Below are 19,477 nucleotides of genomic sequence, written 5' to 3'. Positions count from 1 at the left end.
TGATGACGCTTTTTTGTGGTACACACTATGACTTATTCATTGTTTTCGAGTCATCAACACAGCTTACACATTTTTTACTATCTTCACATGGTGAAGAACTATTCTCAAAACAGCAAGAAACCAGTCTCACTCTTTGTAGATTCAGCTTGAAATTTACAACAAAATACTCAAATAAGGGTTTTATAACAGGAATCATTTCATATTGTAGTAAATCTAAGTCAATAGGAATTAGACAGTGCTAGGTGAAGGAAGGTAAGTTAGGGTTTGATGTCCCTGTAATTTAGGCAAACCATGGAAAACCTAAAACTGGATAACTGGAAGTGAATATAAACTAGTATTCCTCCAAATGTGAGTCTAGTGTCTTAACCACTATGCCACTTTGCCCAGTAATTGGAATATGAAAATGGAAATAAACACAGCAAAATATGAAGTTATTTAGAACTAGCAAGTTAGGAATTTGGATATTATGGGTGTTACCACACACATGGTTGCATTCCACAAGAGTTGAATACACTACTGTTAACAGCTAAATCTCAACTACAACAAACTGCATATCTGTAGTTCAAATTATTTTGAATCACACTCACTGACAAAGACAGCTGTTGAGTTGTGTCTTGGGTCATAAGGACATAACGCCTGTCCTGCACGCTCCTTCTCCAACGTGTAGCCGTCATTCTATTCATAAACACAAACAACAGTATTTTAGGAACTGATGTCACTATTAACACAAATTTTATCTAAAAAATTAATTGTCAAAGAACGAAGCAGCCCACAACGTAGATCTGAGTCAATGTTTTATCTGTTTTCTAAACTACTGGTCGTCTCGGGCTTCAAAAAATAATAAGAGAAAGAAATGGAACTAAGGAAGAAAAAGGGGGAAAAAAAGACTAATTTTACACAGTAATTCCCTCCAGTGCCGACACTCATCTCTCTTTGGATCTAGTATTATACATGATCTAGTCATTCAGTTATATATGGTATATTTAGTACCTAAAATTATTATTCCGCAAATCCCCATGACAAGTAGACCATCAGTGTTATGCTTTCCTGTTATTATGGCATGCAGTTTGGGATGTCCGTAGAACATTCACTGATTTTAATGTTAATGAGGGCAATTCTGTTATCAAAGCAGCTGAACTCCCCCGAAAGTGGCCCCCTGGCCAACAATGCCATCCAATCATTTCATTTCACTTCACTTAAGTTTGACTGAAAGAATCTGGATTTGGCTACGTTAGTGACACATAGTGGCCAATGCATTTCTTGCCCCCTCCCCCACTTTCCCATGATGAAATTTGTGTACTCCATCTGTCTGCATCTTATGTTACCTACATGAGAATGTTTTAGAAATTTTTGCAAATCTTTCAAATGAGGCAGGATGTTGATATCAGCCCAGTATTCACCTAGTAAGATGTTGGAAACTGCCTGAAAACCACATCACTTTTATTCTGTCAAACATATTTGATTTGTGGCCAGCCTTCCTCCCCAGGTCTCAGAAGTGGCATGATAATGTGTGCAGCTATCCAAGTGGGTTCACTATGAGACAAGACGCAAATGATCAGCAATTTATAAAATCAGTTTGTATAAGGTCTCTTGAATGAGCAATGTATTACAGGCACTTGCTTTTAAACTGCGTATGTTTCATAACAAACAATAGCCTTCAGCATTGACATCAACGGTGTTACCCTGCGGAGAAGAGCTTGTGATATGTCAGTGGTAGAGTATAACGCTGTTTACAGTTCGTAACTAATTGTCAAAGCTGCAGTATTTCAAGCTACAGGAATTTATAAAGATGTAAGAAATATGTAGAGCAGCCAGGACCTAGAGCGCAGAAAGTCAATAGATTGCACAGAAAAAGTTTTGCAAGTGCTGTCACCCTAATCAAGAGATATTTATTGCCACAGATAGAAACGTATGAAAAACTATGTTGTTCGTACCACAGAGAGTGCACCAAATTCTTGAGAATTAATTGTGCACAGAGCAGAACAGAGGATGCAGTATAGGAGAAAGTTCATCAATAAGTATCCATTAGTGCATCTATGAAAGGTGCACTTTCATTATTACAGTGCTGAGGGCACTGGTGGAACAAAAATTACAATCAAAGGGGCCAAATGATGCTAAAAGCAGTGTTCACTTCTGTCTATGTATTGTGGTCCCACATGTGCATAGAGCTGAAGTTGTTGCTACTAGGTAAGTTGCTTTGTGTAACTAAAAACTAAGCATTCATTTCCAACCATTTGTTCCTGATCTCAAAGTTTATCTTTCAAGATCCTAGAACACATGTATAATGTTGACCCACAAGTTTAGGGACAGACCAGTGTACTTTATGCCCAATTAAAAACTTAGAATATTGTCATTGGTAATCTTATGATGCCAGCAGAGACCAAAGTGCGTCCTGCAAATTATTTTAAGTATTTCATATTATGATGTTGTCTTACAACCAGAAACATTTTCATTAAATTGGCATCAGCTGATGAAGACTTCGTGTTTATATTCATCTGGGATGTCATGTACCTGTTCAAATGGAACCGCACCTATCTCAGTATGATGTATCTTAAAGCAACAGCATTCTATTAGAACACGATGAATTTTATTGAGGATTTTTTCTAAGGGAACTTCAGTTGAGTCCCAAACTAAGTTGGCTCAGTAGTGTTTGAACAATCATGTAAAGTTTATTTATCCAATAATAAGCTGTCTTTAGTGGTGGTGGTGCTCAAATCCCTTCCAATCAGTTTTTAATTGGGTCTCAGTCCATTTAGATAATGGTACTGTTACAGTGCACAGAAGTGTTCTTCACCTATTTTCCAGGAACTTGCAACAGCTGTAATGTACATAATTGCAAAAACAAACTGCACAACAAATTTTATGGAATTTAGTGAAAATTTACTTTACTTAATAATCAACACTAAAATGACACCATGTTGTCTCAACTATTTTTCTGTGATATTCCGCAAATTGAATTTTTCTCCAGGTTGTATCGATGTCGCCTTTCTCATAAGTTTGAACCCGAGGATTGAAAGATTCATGTGAATTTTGTCTCACAGCACACCTTTGAATTTTTTTCCTTAAAATACAGAAAGCACTGCAAGAAATGGAAGTCACACAAAACTCAAGAACAAACCTAGATGGCCAAACTTTTGGAATTTTTATCTGACACATGACAAACCAACAAGCCAGCATCTTGCGGTAGGTATTGACAGCATTAAAAACAATTTGCAGCATATATTTTCAGTAGGTCTGTGTTATTCAAAATAAAAGTTTTTGAAAAAATGAGTGATGAAACTTCTTCTTTCAATCAGGAAGTATTCTCCTAAAATGTGAGCTTTGTACTGCAAGACTTACATGTATGAAGTCATCAACACCTTTAAACAGAAATGTTTCAATACACAAAAGGATTTAAAGAACACACAAGACGACTCACCTCAATTACATAATCCCTGCAGACAGGTTTGAAGGAGTTGGTCCCACAGACAAGTAGCTTACCGGGGTCACTCTTTGCCAGGATACGAATGTAGTTCTGGCACGCTTCCTGTAACAAGATACATAAATTAATACAACTGACTACAAGAAAGTATTTTCATAAAATAAAGCTTTCTACTTTGCTGTCTTTCACATTGTAAGAGAAATGACATAAGAAATTAAACCTTATCTGCATGTATTTGGCAGGTGATAGCAGAATGATAATAAGATAAAAGGGGGTGTGGCTTGAAAAATGCACACGATGATAAAGATAGCATTACTGGATCCCCTGAATGAAGGAAATTACACCCATATTCACTCACTCGTACAGTCTGCATCAGAAATGATTTCCTGCAGAGATGTATCAACCTGAAACAGTGATTGCTTTCTGCTATTATTAAGTTTCTAACTGTGCAGTATTTAAGCTTTTGCTATGCTGATTACAGAGCATGACATTTAACAATTACTCTATTAAAAACACTTTAATAAACTTAAATAATTCCCCCCTTACTTTCTGTTTATCTACACACATTCTACAAAGTGTGTCCACCAAATAGGTAATTACTGTTATCTACAAAAACCTCCAGAGTTCTGCTATTCATGAAATACAACAAACATCCCAGAGGCATTATGAACCAGTCACTGATCTTTCAGTCTTATTTGAAAATATCCTCTCCCAACAAACCAACAAACACAATATGGCACTTATCACTTCTGATGGACACCATCTGTTCCTCTTATATCACAAAACAGCAAATCCGTGATATTAGTCTCGTTTGGATATCAAAAAGCCTGCAAACATGTTAAGCATTCTGGTCTCTAGAGAAGTTATACTACAGTATAACAGACAACAAGCTGCTTCCATGAAGTATAGCAACAATGAATTATGAGTAGTGCTAATCTACTCATATTAATAATTACACACTTACTTCTACAGTGATGAGTAAAAACATTATGATCACCTGCTTAATAGCTTGTATATATTGTATATATGAGTCAAGTCAGATTACAAAAACTCATGAAGACAGTCATCTTCCTCTTGTCTTGAAGGCAAAGAATACAATTTTTCCATTTTAATTTCATCAAGATCAGAATAAAACTCTAGATTTATATACAATTACACAGGGTGGTCCATTGATAGTGACCGGGCCAAATATCTCACGAAATAAGCATCAAACGAAAAAACTACAAAGAACGAAAATCGTCTCGCTTGAAGAGGGAAACCAGAGGGCGCTATGGTTGGCCCGCTAGATGGCGCTGCCAAAGGTGAAACGGATATCAACTGCGTTTTTTAAAATAGGATCCCCCATTTTTCATTACATATTCGTGTAGTACGTAAAGAAATATGTATGTTATAGTTGGACCACTGTTTTCGCTTTGTGATAGATGGCGCTGTAATAGCCACAAACGTGTAAGTACGTGGTATCACGTAACATTCCGCCAGTGCGGACGGTATTTGCTTCGCGATACATTACCCGTGTTAAAATGGACCGTTTACCAATTGCGGAAAAGGTCGATATCGTGTTGATGTATGGCTATTGTGATCAAAATGCCCAACGGGCGTGTGCTATGTATGCTGCTCAGTATCCTGGACGACATCATCCAAGTGTCCGGACCGTTCGCCGGATAGTTCCGTTATTTAAGTAAACAAGAAGTGTTCAGCCACATGTGAAACGTCAACCACGACCTGCAACAAACGATGATGCCCAAGTAGGTGTTTTAGCTGCTGTCGCGGATAATCCGCACGTCAGTAGCAGACAAATTGCGCGAGAATCGGGAATTTCGCCGGCCGGTGTGGCCGTGCGGTTCTAGGCGCGTCAGTCTGGAACCGCGTGACGCTACGGTCGCAGGCCCGAATCCTGCCTCGGGCATGGATGTGTGTGATGTCCTTAGGTTAGTTAGGTTTAAGTAGTTCTAAGTTCTAGGGAACTGATGACCACAGATGTTGAGTCCCATAGTGCTCAGAACCATTTGAACCAATCGGGAATCTCAAAAACGTCGGTGTTGAGAATGCTACATCAACATCTACTGCACCCGTACCATATTTCTATGCACCAGGAATTGCATGGCGACGACTTTGAACGTAGTATACAGTTCTGCCACTGGGCACAAGAGAAATTACGGGACGATGACAGATTATTTGCACGCGTTCTATTTAGCGACGAAGCGTCATTCGCCAACAGCGGTGACGTAAACCGGCATAATATGCACTACTGGGCAACGGAAAATTCACGATGGCTGCGACAAGTGGAACATCAGCGACCTTGGCGGGTTAATGTATGGTGCGGCATTATGGGAGGAAGGATAATTGGCCCCCATTTTATCGATGGCAATCTAAATGGCACAATGTATGCTGCTTTCCTACGTAATGTTCTACCGATGTTACTACAAGATGTTTCACTACATGGCAGAATGACGATGTACTTCCAACAAGACGGATGTCCAGCACATAGCTCGCGTGCGGTTGTAGCGGTATTGAATAGCATATTTCATGACAGGTGGATTGGTCGTCGAAGCACATGGCCCGCACATTCACCGGATCTGACGTCCACGGATTTCTTTCTGTGGGGAAAGTTGAAGGACATTTGCTATCGTGATCCACCGACAGCACCTGACAACATGCGTCAGCGCATTGTCAATGCATGTGCGAACACCACGGAAGGCGAACTACTAGCTGTTGAGAGGAATGTCGTTACACGCATTGCCAAACGCATTGAGGTTGACAGACATCATTTTGAGCATTTATTGCATTAATGTGGTACTTACAGGTAATTACGCTGTAACAGCATGCGTTCTCAGAAATGATAAGTTCACAAAGGTACATGTATCACATTGGAACAACCGAAATAAAATGTTCAAACGTATCTATGTTCTGTATTTTAATTTAAAAAACCTACCTAACTGTTCGTCTAAAATTGTGAGCCATATGTTTGTGACTATTACAGCGCCATCTATCACAAAGCGAAAAAGTGGTCCAACTGAAACATACATATTTCTTTACGTACTACACGAATACGTAATAAAAATGGGGGTTCCCTTAAAAAAAAAAAAAAAAAAAAAAAAAAAAATGCAGCTGATATCCGTTTGAGCTGTGGCAGCGCCATCTAGCGGGCCAACCATAGCGCCCTCTGGTTCCCCCCTTCAAGCTACACGAGTTTCGTTCCTCGTAGTTTTTTCGTTTGACGCGTATTGCGTGAGATGCTTGGCCCGGTCACGATCAATGGATCACTCTCTATTTTTCCTAATGTTTGGAAAATTAATCTTTTAAAGCGTTAAAAAATTCTCCTTGTAAGTTCATTTATCCTTCGTTACAGCAAGCGAAACCGATCATCGTGAAATAAATAATATTTAGCGATCTCGGCTTCAAAAGAAATTTCTTTCCAGTTTTCAAAATTATCTAACACCATTCTGTTTTCTAAAACAACTGTGTGTAATTTGTATCGGTCATAGTATCCCTATTGTGCTGCTAGTGGGTCGAAACAACACTAAACAAAAAATTGGCCGCTTGCTCAAACTATAGAAAATGCTTGGCCAGCGTTCTAAAACAGTGTTATCTCTATAACTGAAAGTCATTGATTACGTTGAATTTTTCAGAGACATAAAAGAAAAAGGGTAAATTGTTGCGATAAACACAAACTAACAGAACACTTATCACTTATGTAAAAATCACAGAAATACTATCTCTGAATAGACAAATGTAATCACCGACTTTCCGCGAAACAGAAATTCCATTGTAAACATAAGGCATCGTTGGAGCCGAAGCGAAAAGCTATCAAAAAATAATTTTACAAGATCACGCAAATAAAAAGTAAACATATAAATAACGTGATCATATCACAACAAAAAGACAACCGACATTTACGCTCCAAGATGCCAGGTGGATCACGTCATACCAGCTAAGACGTAGGCATAAGGAGCCATGTGTAAAAGTAGAATAACAGACGCAACGAACAATATTACACCACCTTCACATGTAGACTTGATAATGGCAAATCGCCGAACGAGTTCGTCGTGTAGCTTATATTGCTACGAGTAAATAAATAGTGCAGCAAAAAAATTGCACGTCAAAATAAAATATGTCGTTCTTCGACATCATGCAAGCTGCGGGCCCACTGGAAAGGAAATTGTTGAATTCAACAGTGTTGCGTCGTCAAAATTTTGTGCCCTATAAACAGTCTTATTTTATAGACTGTATCCGTTTTCGTTTCAAAGCAAATTAGGAGCAGCCCTCGAGGAGAAATTGCTCAGCAATAGGACACTCTGGATATACTGTCGCGAAAAGATAAAACATAACAATGTCACGGCGAAGACTCCGGGAGAGCGATTGCTTTGGCTGCAAAGCAGACAGCGCGGTACAAACGGAAATTATTCGAACCCTTGCTCCGCCCCCAATCTGCATTTTAATGGGAGTGCAAGGCAGCGCGCCTATTAAAAATAATAGCGGCGGGGACGGCTCGCGTGCTGCGGCGCAGCTCGGGTGATCGGCGGAGGGGGAGGAGACACGTAACAGCGGCCGGCCCCACACTTACTGGGCGTGGTCGTCTAACACCCTCTCGTCTCGCGTTTAACTAACTGCACTCCAAGCAGTCAGGAAACAAGCCTGATGATATGCTGCAAGCTTCCCGCAAATTGCGGCCAAAGCTGACAGCGGAGACCTCGCGTCTCTACAGTACGATTTAACGTTAACTGGTGAGCAAAGTTTAAATGCGAAACTAACCTTCGCACGATGTGTCATTGTCAAATAACATAGCTCGATGAAACTTGGACCATACATAGCAAGAACAGCTACACTATGGTACGGAAGATGACCGACAGCAATGCGCAATGAGGCGAACAGAATTCTTTTATTCAAAAACAATCATTACACTGAAGTCACGGCTCTTTCTAATGGTTCCCTGGAGATTACAAACGGCGAGACACGGTTTTTAATGGGACGTGTGATCACCACAGACGCAATGCATGCTCTGCAACGTGCTCCCACGCTGGCCGCTAAGTTGCTAAGTTCTTATGTTAGGGCGTTCCTTCCTCCACCAGCGCAATTTCCAACTGCTGGATGGTAGCTCACACGTGCGGATATGCTGCTACACGTCTCCAAAACAAGCCAATGGCCTTGCCGCAGTGGTAACACCTGTTCCCGTCAGATTACCGAAGTTAAGCGCTGGCGGGCTGGGCGAGCACTTGGATGGGTGGCCATCCGGTCTGCCAAGTGTTGTTGGCACGCGGGGTGAACTCAGCCCTTGTGAGGCAAACTGACGAGCTACTTGATTCAGAAGTGGCTGCTCCGGTCTCGTAACCTGACATACGGCCGGGGGAGCGGTTTGTTGACCACATGCCCCTCCGTATCCGCATCCCGTAACGCCTGTGAGCTGAGGATGACACGGCGGCCAATCGGTACCTTTGGGCCTTCATGGCCTGTTCGGGAGGAGTTTTAGTTTTTAGTCTCCAAAACAACCCACACGTGCTCGATGGGATTTAAGTCGGGAAACGGACAGGTCAGTTCATTAACTAAATATCCTTCCGTTCCACGAACATTTCCACCCGCACAGCCTGTTATGGTCGCGCATCGTCATACATAAAAATTGAAGAGCCGAATGCATCTGGAATAGTAGTAGGAGTAATCCACTAAATTACAGGCCCATTTCGTTAACGTCGATATGCAGCAGGATTTTAGAACATATATTGCCTTCGAACATTATGAATTACCCCGAAGAAAACGTTCTATTGACACACATAGGTTTAGAAAACATCGTTCTGTGAAACAACTATCTCTTTATTCACATAAAGTGTTGAGTGCTATTGACAAGGGATTTCAGATCGATTCTGTATTTCTGGATTTCCAGAATGCTTTTGACACTGTACCACACAAGCGGCTCGTAGTGAAATTGGGTGCTTATGGAATATCGTCTCAGTTATGAGACTGGATTTGTGATTTCCTGTCAGAGAGGTCACAGTTCGTAGTAATTGACGTAAAGTCATCGAGTAAAACTGAAGTGGTTTCTGGCGTTCCCCAAGGTAGTGTTTAGGCCCATTGCTGTTCCTTATCTATATAAACGATTTTGGAGACAATCTGAGCAGCCGTCTTCGGTTTTTTGCAGATGACGCTGTCGTTTATCGTCTAATAAAGTCATCAGAAGACCTAAACAAACTGCAAAACGATTTAGAAAAGATATCTGAATGGTGCGAAAAGTGGCAGTTGAACCCAAATAACGAAAAGTGTGAGGTCATCCACATGAGTGCTAAAAGGAACTCGTTAACCTCTGGTTACACGATAAATCAGTCTAATTTAAAAGCCGTAAATTCAACTAAATACCTAGGTATTACAATTACGAACAACTTAAATTGGAAAGATCACATAGAAAATGTTGTGGGGAAGGCTAACCAAAGACTGCGTTTTATAGGCAGGACTCGTAGAAAATGTAACAGGTCTACTAAGGAGACTGCCTACACTAGGCTTGTCCGTCCTCTTTTAGAATACTGCTGCGCGGTGTGGGATCCTTACCAGATAGGACTGACTGACAACATCGAAAGAGTTCAATGAAAGGCAGCACGTTTCGTATTATCGCGAAATATGGGAGAGAGTGTCACAGAAATGGTACAGGACTTGGGCTGGACATCATTAAAAGAAAGGCGTTTTTCGTTGCGACGGAATCTTCTCACGAAATTCCAGTCACCAACTTTCTCCTCCGAATACGAAAATATTTTGACACCGACCTACATAGGGAGGAACGACAACCAAGATAAAATAAGGGAAATCAGAGCTCGTACGGAAAGATATAGGTATTCATTCTTTCCGCGCGCTATACGAGATTGGAATAACAGAGAATTGTGAAGTTGGTTTGATGAACCCTCTGCCAGGCACTTAAATGTGATTTGCAGAGTATCCATGTAGATGTAGATGTAGACCCACATAGAGAAGGACTACAAGGTCACAATGAATTTGATCGCCGAGTGTACCGTGTTCAAAGATTTGGATGTCAGTAAACGCCCATGCAAAATTATGCTTCCCCAAACCCTAACACCTGGACCACCAAAAAGCTCATGTACAATTTTCAGAGGTGCTTTACGTCCAACTATCGCCATATGACGATACGTCCGGAACCACAACTGAAACTGAATCTGCTCTTATGCGAGAAGAGCACGCGACCCCACTCCTCACTGATTCATTCCCTATACTCTAGGCAGCTTCGCAAACGGTACTGCTGATGTACGCGTGTCAGTGGAACGGAGTACTGGTTAGTGGGCAAAGAGGCCACCCTCCTGCAGTCGCCATGTCTGCGTGGAGTTTGAGACTGCGAGACTTGCAGCCTCGTTAAATGTCGCTGAAATTGCACCAGTTTTTGACGTGGGTCCCTTCACGCCTGTTGCACAATGTTACGTTCATCTGCTGTCGCACTACTGCGTGTGATTCGGAACGCTCTCCATGCACGTGAAACAATGCTATAGTTCAGACGGCTCCTGTCGCAAGTCGAGCCCCACATTGATAAAGGGGGTCCAGTATCAGCAAGGCTGAGGGGAACGCTGAACCATATGCAAGACACCCATAATCAAGACGGGACAGAATCAGGGTTTTGTAGAGGCGCAAAAGGGTAGGGCAATCTGCACTGCAGCTAGTGTTACTGTGACCGCCAAGTGTATTGAGATGTCGCCGGCACTTTCACTTAAGCTGGCGAAGGTGGCGAAGCCACGTCAGCCAGGAATCCAGAACCAATCCGTTGTGTCTCAACTACAAAAAGTAACTGATCGTCTAGGTAAAACTCTGGGTGTAGGTGGGCAATACAGCGACGACAAAAGTGCATGAGACGAGTCCTGGTGGCTGAAAACTGAAAGCCATGGGTGAGAGCCCATGGCTGTGCCTTTCGTAAGGCGCCATATAAGCAACACTCAAGATACACACATACTAGAGGAGCAATAATAAATCAAACACCTTCGGCATATAAGGAGGGCGATACCGAAGACCCCACAGCCACCGCTAGACCATTGATGGCCACCAAAAAAACGGGGATATTCAGTACAGAGCCTTGCTGGATCCAATGTCTTGGATATCGCGGCGGGAGGGGGGGGGGGGGGGGGTACTATACTGAATGAAGCACCCACCTGAACCCAAAACATACAGTGCAACAAGAAATTCTTGGTAAAAATCGGGAGGGGACCCCGGAGACCCCACTCATGTAATGTAGTAAAGATGTGACGAAGCTGTGTCATGTAACAATGCTTCTGTAGGTCGGAAAAGACAGCGAAGAAGTGCTGATGATGTGCAAAGGCCGTCTGGATGGTGGGCTGACTGCAAGTGAACCAAATTATCAGCAGTGGAGCAGTCTTTGAAAAAACCACCCTGGGATGCAGGCAAAAGACCCCAAAGACTCAAGGAGCCAACTCAGCCACTTGCTCACCAAACATTCGAGCAACTTATAGAGAATGTTGGTAAGGCTGACTGGCCAGTAACTATCCATTTCTAGGGGGTTATTACCCGGTTTCAAAACCGGAACTAACATGCCTTCTTGCCACTGAAATAGGAACTCACCCCTGTTCCAGATACAATTAAAGAGGGCAAGGATGCGATGGTGACAATCTACAGAGAGACTGTAACGCCGGAAATGCATATCCTCCTATTTCCATCTATTGTACTATTATTTTTTTTCTTTTTTTTCCTTGTTTTGTTACCTCAAGATATGACATTTCTGTCTCTTTATATATTGTAATTGTTTTACTGCTTGTATATATATATTTATGCACTCATGTCGATGTATAATTGGTTTGTTTCGTAAATATTATTTGTATTTTTACGCTGGGTCTTGCCTAGGGAAAACTGCTATCGAACGATTACATCGATGGGTCGTGTGAAGAATCAAAGTGTGTAGGATCTTTGGTAGTGTTAACTCTGCCGCGTGGAGCGCGGGCAGAGAGAGTCTGGCTGGAGTAGCGAGTGGAGCAGGTGTGTTGTGTGACGCTCCCGCGAGTTGCCGCGCTTTCGGGGTTTGGCAGCATGTAATTGCGCTCGACTCGCGATGATAGTTTCTGACATGGTGTCGCGGACGGGAAGCATTAGCTGGCGCACATCAAGAGCCCGTTTCGCCTGGTGACCGTGTCGAGAAGAAGGCGCGCCAACATCCAGCTTCTGCAACAGCGACGGCCGACAATGAGTGACTGTCGCCACCTCCTCGATCGACGGCTTCAAACCTTCAATCAACCAACAAGGAAGACTAAAAGCACGTAAAGTTTCAGAACTGTATGGCAGACCTCAGCTTTTCAAACTGTTCCATTTGCCTCGCAAAATTACAACAACTTAGCATGAACCTTTGTTGCTCATTGTCCCAATTGCATTGCCAAGCAGGGTCCCTTCCTTTTCCGAAATGAGCCCGAGGGTCGTTGAAATTCAAACGCCAGCATCAATCGATTTCACTGCTTTAATTTCAAAGTTCAGCCGGCTACAATATTTAGATTGCACAAGCACAAATTAAGAGTGCGAGTTTTGTTACCGTATTTTAGTTACCTGTGACTGCAGCTCAGCTTGGTACGTACTAAATTTTACTATTGTTAATTGTTCAGAATCATTTAATTCAAGTTCAAAGTTAATTCTCTTATTTCTAAATTGCGTAGATTCAAGTAGCTTTTGAAATGATTGTTGAGGTAGTCCAAGACTAACCTTATTTTACTGAATGTCGATGTGCTTCAGAAAGAAAGCTCACTATTAACTTCAGTCACTAAATTAACTTTCGATTTTCCAGTTTTATTAATTCTTTTGCTAAATTAAGTCAGAGTGTAGCGAAATTTATTACTTCTGACAAACTTTCAGTTTTCACACTACACGTGTCAACCTTCAGTTGCCACGCTTCTAGTGCTAATTATATGTGTAATTACCTTTCTTTTTCAGTTACTATAGTAATTGTCCTTAGGACTGGCGACCGTAATTTCCCCCAAATCTCAAATATCTAATTACCGCTAGTTAATTGGTAACGTAACGGCCGCACGTTTACTTTCTTAACTAACTTTACCCCTTTTCAAAATTAATTTCCACCAGTTTCATTTGCATTTTTCCTTTCATTTAGATGTAACCCTTTCCTCCCTCTTTACCGACAGATTAACTTCGGTGACGATTGCTTTTCCCAAATTTCCATTAGGTACACGCGGTTTAATTTTTCACTGTCATTAAGATCGATAAGTGAGGGGGAGGTTACAAGACGTTTCAGTATTTCGTTGTGGATGCTGTCTGGCCTGGGACCATATCACGGCAATGGGCTAGGGTACCGCAGTTCACATTCAAGAATGGGAAACGTGGTGGGAGCTGAGAGAGTAATGCAGACAGTACATCCTGGGACCCGACTTTACCAGGACGGAGATCAACATTACAGATGATAAAATCCTGATGTGCCCTTACCCGAACAGCCACACCCTCTAATGGTGTATCAACAGACACAAGGTATATAGAGTCCAGAGCATACGTACACACTACATGTGATACTTTCTCATAGTCGGTACAATTCTTAAAGCAACCTCAGAAGCCACAAAGGGCAGAGGTCCAAGATGCTAGATCCACTGACATAGGTTCTGTGGTAGGGAGATCTGGTGCCTCAAGGGTAACCAGGATCTTGGAAACAGAAGGTGTACATGCAGAGCTCAGTGGTGCGGTGGGCCATCAGAGTTTCCTTTGTCTTAGAGGATTTTCTTTTGTCCTCCTAGTCTTCCTCCTCCTCCTCCTCCTCAGAAGACAAGGACTGAAGGTTTCCCTGAATTGGTTTCAGAGACAAGAGGAAGAACGAGAAATCCGATGGCCAGCAGCCTGTCGTTCCTGCAGCCACCAGCTGGCATCTGGGTTTGGACAACCAGAAACCATGGAAGGGAGATTCCTGAGAGACCCCTTCTTTGCTAGAAAAGCCAGAGGACGATGAGGCAACTCCGGCCGGGAGCTGGAGCTGATGTCCCTGGCAGGCAGGGAGCCGATGCTCCCTAAATGGGTAAGCACCAGAAGGGTCCCCAACCACCCAGTGGGCAGGCATTAGTGGGTAACTCTAATGGCCCACTGTAAGGCGCAACAGAGGACAGCACCATCGGCAGAGAAGGTGAAGACGTTGTGGCTGTAGCATAACATTGTGTCATTTGTATGGGATTAAGATGTCAAACTTTTTCTGGCCTCTTAATAAGTGTGCTTCCCCAGGGTCTTGTACTCCTGGGTTTTCTTCTCACGCTTAAAAATTGAGCATTCTGGTGAGCAGGGAGAATGGAGCTCACCAAAGTTTAATGACTATGTTTGGTTTGTGGGGCGCTCAACTGCGCAGTTAACAGCGTCCGTACAAATTCCCAACCTTTGCTCGACACTTTCATGAAAGATGATGCAATGGTGAGGACAACACAAACACCCAGTCATCTCGCACAACAGTTTACACAGATGGGGGAGGGGCACAAGGGATGTTCATGTGCAACAAAGACCAACAATACCTGCAGACAAGGGTAAGTGTGCAACGAGAAGACATATGTCCAAACATCATACACTTGATGCATCTCGTAAGAGGAGGAACATAGGGTTTCTTGTCACGCCGGTACACCATCACCTTGACCTTCTCAGGCCATGTACCGTCCTCAAAAGCCAAAACAAAGGCCCCAGTAGCAACTCTGTTTTCCCTTGGTCCCCTATGGACGCTACGGATGAAGTGCACAACCCATCGCTCTAAGTTAGCCAATAGCTCATTGTCAGACTGCAAAAGAAGATCACAGTGAAAGATGACGCTGTGGATCATATTGAGCCTCTTGTGGGGAGTGACAGTCACGAGACTGCCACGCAACTTTTCATAAGAGAGCAGGAGGGAGCTGCTTTTCATCTTAGAGATGGCTGCAACTTCCTTGTCTGTGTCTTCAAAGTGCTCGACAAAAAAAAAAAAAATAAAGGTTTTGTGGACAAAAAGGTGTTCCCGTTGGTCCTGGCAGAGACCAGATATTGGAGGGGAGTACTTTTCTCCTTGTCGTCTAGTCCAACATTCCTCCCATGGCGTGGTCAGGGAAAGGAAAGCATTGGGATCATATTGCGTTGACTCATACGAAGCATTTCTATTAGGAGAGACTCCTGGACCACGAGCAGGAGAAAGTTTAAGTCGCTTCATGCGCGAACTATCCACCATGGGGTGACACCCAATCTGAACAGGGGCTCTCCTCTTGGGCGCCACCCAGCCTCAGCAATATTTACCTGGCCAGTAATGCATTGCTGAGAGACCCCATGCTCCAGTCATGATGGGCACATACTGTACTCCACAGTATACATGGCGAGTGTGCATTGTACGCACCAGCAGTGCGATACCTGTATCCCCCCCCCCCCCTCCCCCTGGGTTGCAGGTACTTGGTGACTCCCCCACAATGGGGGTTTTCGGTATACTACAATAACAGGTAGGAAGGGTGCCCGGGTGGAAGAGCACAGATGCAAAGCATACACTTCAGTGGGCGATCTTCCCTGCACAACAACCACTTCTGTAATATTCGGAAAAGATGACAGGTCAAACCCAATAATGGGGACCATATAATCGTTAACGGAAGGTGAAGATAGCGCTGGGAGTGAAGCTGGAAACAAGACTAAAATCGTGAACCAAGTCCAAGACGGAGTGGCCGAGCGGTTAAAGGCGCTACAGTCTGCAACCGCACGACCGCTACGGTCGCAGGTTCGAATCCTGCCTCGGGCATGGATATGTGTGATGTCCTTAGGTTAGTTAGGTTTAAGTAGTTCTAAGTTCTAGGGGACTTATGACCACAGCAGTTGAGTCCCATAGTGCTCAGAGCCATTTGAAACAAGTCCAAGAACGGTCAGCACTAAAACGACGATGCGACAGAAAGTCAGACGAGGTAAGATATATTCGAAATTATAACTGCCCAGGTCGTGTTGTGCCGACTCCACTGTAGCTTGAATGGGTTTTTAAGTTTGTTTTATATGCCCGACTTCTAATTTCACCACACAAGTCTCCAGGGTCGAGCAGTTATTGCCCGATGACGACACGCAATACGGTTTGTTAAAGCGGAGGTCGCCGTTATTGATTATGTTTTTAAATTTAATTTTATTACTCGTACAGAGACTCAACGTTCCTTTGTTTAACAGCGCGTCGTCAAAATAAGTGTGAAATGCTAATGTCCTTGCAATACATAACGTCGACTATTGAGTTAAAGTTCGTACCTATTTTGCCATTTTAGAGAAGAGAAACCTTAAGCGCTTCTGCTTCTATAGTCTCAGTATCAAATGTTCACTAATTTCAATTTACTTCCTGTCTCAGTTCAGTATTTAACACAAATTATATATCAATGTCATTTCAGAGATATTACCTCGGTTCCACACTAACGGAATAACACGTAATTGTCATTTAACATCACTTTTATTAATAATCCTTTATCTTATGACGTAAATGTTAATGAATGATCACTATCTAGGAGGAAAGAGGGATTGATCCTAATCATGAGATAATAGCTTTTAATGAGCCCTCAATCGTTAATTAAATAAAAAGTCACGTTCAAGGATGATATGCGAACAACATTCGTTACGTCCCTTTTCACGTATCTCTCAAAACTAATCCTGTCGCCCACAATTCAAATTAACACTGACGTTAACCCCTTTTGTCGGAACATCGAATTGTAACTATTATGTAAAAGTTTATTATAGTCCCCGAATTAATTCCTTTCAGATACGCGCACGACCGAACAGCAGAACGGAACACAAACGACTTCTTTTAAAAACCGAACAACGCAATGACGTTACATTACGGCAATGTCCGCCCAATGAACATCTCTTTGACTTTATCTTTTCTACTCTGCTTAATTAAATTATTCCTAATTACAATTTATTCAGCTATTTAACGAAAACATCTGACAAAAAATAAAATAAATTTATCCCAACGTAAAAGATCCGTTATAAAGTGTAGGTTTGCAGCACAGAAAGTGAAACTGGTGCTGCAAAGGCTGGGGCCCCGTGGTAGCCAACCACATACTCGTCCAACCAGGGGGGGGGGGGGGGTAAGAAGATATCCTATGTAGCTTTTCCCCCTTAAATGGAATAATGCTCTTAGATACTACTAACACATTCGAAATTATGTTAAAATTTTGTGGGCTATATTCACGTCAATTCATGCGCAACGTTCCGTCTGTCCTTTTACATAGATAACAGACTGAAATAGCAAATAAATAAAATATTAATTTTTGTTGCAGTCACCTGATGCCGAAAAATACATTAATTCAGTCAAGTATTACATACTGCTTTAATTCAGGCATTTGGAGAGAATATTAATGGCTCGTATAATTACCTTGAAAAATATAGAGCATTCATCTCTCTGTGAATTCTCCCGTTTTACTTCCTGACTTGAATATTAAAAGCGCATTTGGAACAAAACCAGATTTTCCTTCTGTAGGGAGAAGCAATAACTTATTTTTAAGAGACAAATAAATTCTTCTACTAGTGGCTTCTCTGCCACTGTGTTTCTTCACCCTTCTTTCCACGCGTTATATGACCTCGTTCTACGTTGAGGGATGTGTCTGGATGCATTGAAATCCGTGATAAGCAAGTACCCGTTGTGGGTTGCAGCATCCTTTGCTAAGAGGTAAAAGTAATCTTTTTGTTGAAGACCTTGGTGCGATTAAATTCACAGGAACTTCGCCAGAGTTCCATATTACTGTAGTCCATTCACATTCTTCATAATATTTGTAAGATTGGTGTTATTGCCCCGCCATACTGCTGGAAAACTGAGAGCCGATATTATCACGAGCTTGTTCAGTTCAAACGAGCAGACGAACCGGATAGCTTGCCAGACAACGAGAAGGGGCAGGACGACAGGACATCCGGGAATAAACTCCATGGCACGAAAGGGAGCTGTACAGGGTAAAAATTGTACGGTAAAACAAAGATTGGAAAACACCCAGCAATAATTGTGGATGTAGCGTGCAAGTGCTTTTCTGAAATGAAGAGAATGGCACAAGAGCGAAATTCATGACGGGTCGCATCGAACCAGTCAGAAGACTGATGTAAAAAAAAAAAACTGATAGAGGAATTCGGACGTTGTCCCTTCCTGCGTAAATCAGAGCAGTTGTTTTTATGATAGTGAAGCGTTTTTCATCACCACGAGTGATCTGTCGCGCGCAGAAATTGGTGATAAAGAGCACCAGTAAATTTGTCCTGCAAAGAGTATAAGAGCTTCCAGACCTACAATCATGTCCACACACTAATACTTACATGAAAGTGATGCCTTGACTATATGATAACCAAAAACTTTCTTTTACCCACGTGTACCTAATGTGGCAATTTACTATTCCATTCAACAGTAAAGAACAGTTGTTTCAGGACATATTTATAGGGGTTTTTACAGCATCAACTAGTACCATCTCCTGTAAGATAAAGGGACAGGTCGTCTTTGAACAAGCCGTACATCGATATATCAGAAATATCGATATGATTAATCAGATATCTATATTATACTGGTAACATATCGACAATATTGATGCTTTGCCTCAATAGATTCTGGTTTCTATGTACATTGTTACTAAATATACGAAACTGATATAATGTCGATGCCATAGCGTAAGTTTATCACAGGTGCTCATGTGCCTCAGTATCTATAAACATAGAACAACTCGGTTAGTTCACGCAGATTGTGAAACTGAGCGATCAATGAATTCCTGTTTCATCTGGTCCCAAGAAGATAGTAGCTCTCCTGTTTATCCGAAGCCAATCATGCGTCTCCATCCGCTCAGTACGGCTACCGAAGTGCTAACTTACAGCTGACAAACTGGCCTGTAAATCGTGGTTTTTCCAGAGTGTTGTGTGAGTTACCAAGCTTGTGTGATGAGGCAAGACTTCTAGGAGTGACTGTAGAGACACTTCACAAGCAGCGTTAATGAGTCAATACTAAGTGTCACGTTTACGATAAAACTTTTGGGAACTGAACCTTCAGTGAGATAAGGCCAGATTACAAGTCATTCACAATGAATGCAGTGAAGAAAATGAGGGTAGCCTTGAGCGCGAATCTGTGTACCTTGACTCTGAAGAAATATCCCTCTACTTGTTAGC

At 42.3% G+C, this 19,477-nt stretch overlaps 1 protein-coding gene across 4 annotated transcripts in view; it reads right to left on the bottom strand.

The window, feature by feature from the left end:
- Nucleotides 1-19,477, bottom strand: part of LOC126484579 (semaphorin-1A) — an 893,741-nt gene that overhangs the window by 80,692 nt on the left and 793,572 nt on the right. For all 4 annotated transcript variants that reach the window (XM_050108140.1, XM_050108141.1, XM_050108142.1 and 1 more), the window contains exons 6-7: nucleotides 3,419-3,526; nucleotides 588-675 (exon numbers count right to left, since the gene is read on the bottom strand). In XM_050108140.1, coding sequence (XP_049964097.1) covers nucleotides 588-675; nucleotides 3,419-3,526 — 196 coding nt within the window. The remainder of the gene's footprint in view (nucleotides 1-587; nucleotides 676-3,418; nucleotides 3,527-19,477) is intronic.

The sequence above is a fragment of the Schistocerca serialis genome, chromosome 6 (assembly GCF_023864345.2).
Source record: "Schistocerca serialis cubense isolate TAMUIC-IGC-003099 chromosome 6, iqSchSeri2.2, whole genome shotgun sequence".
NCBI lineage: Eukaryota > Metazoa > Arthropoda > Insecta > Orthoptera > Acrididae > Schistocerca > Schistocerca serialis.
The sequence above is the reverse complement of the archived record's forward strand: the minus strand, read 5'-3'. Positions and strand labels throughout refer to the sequence as shown.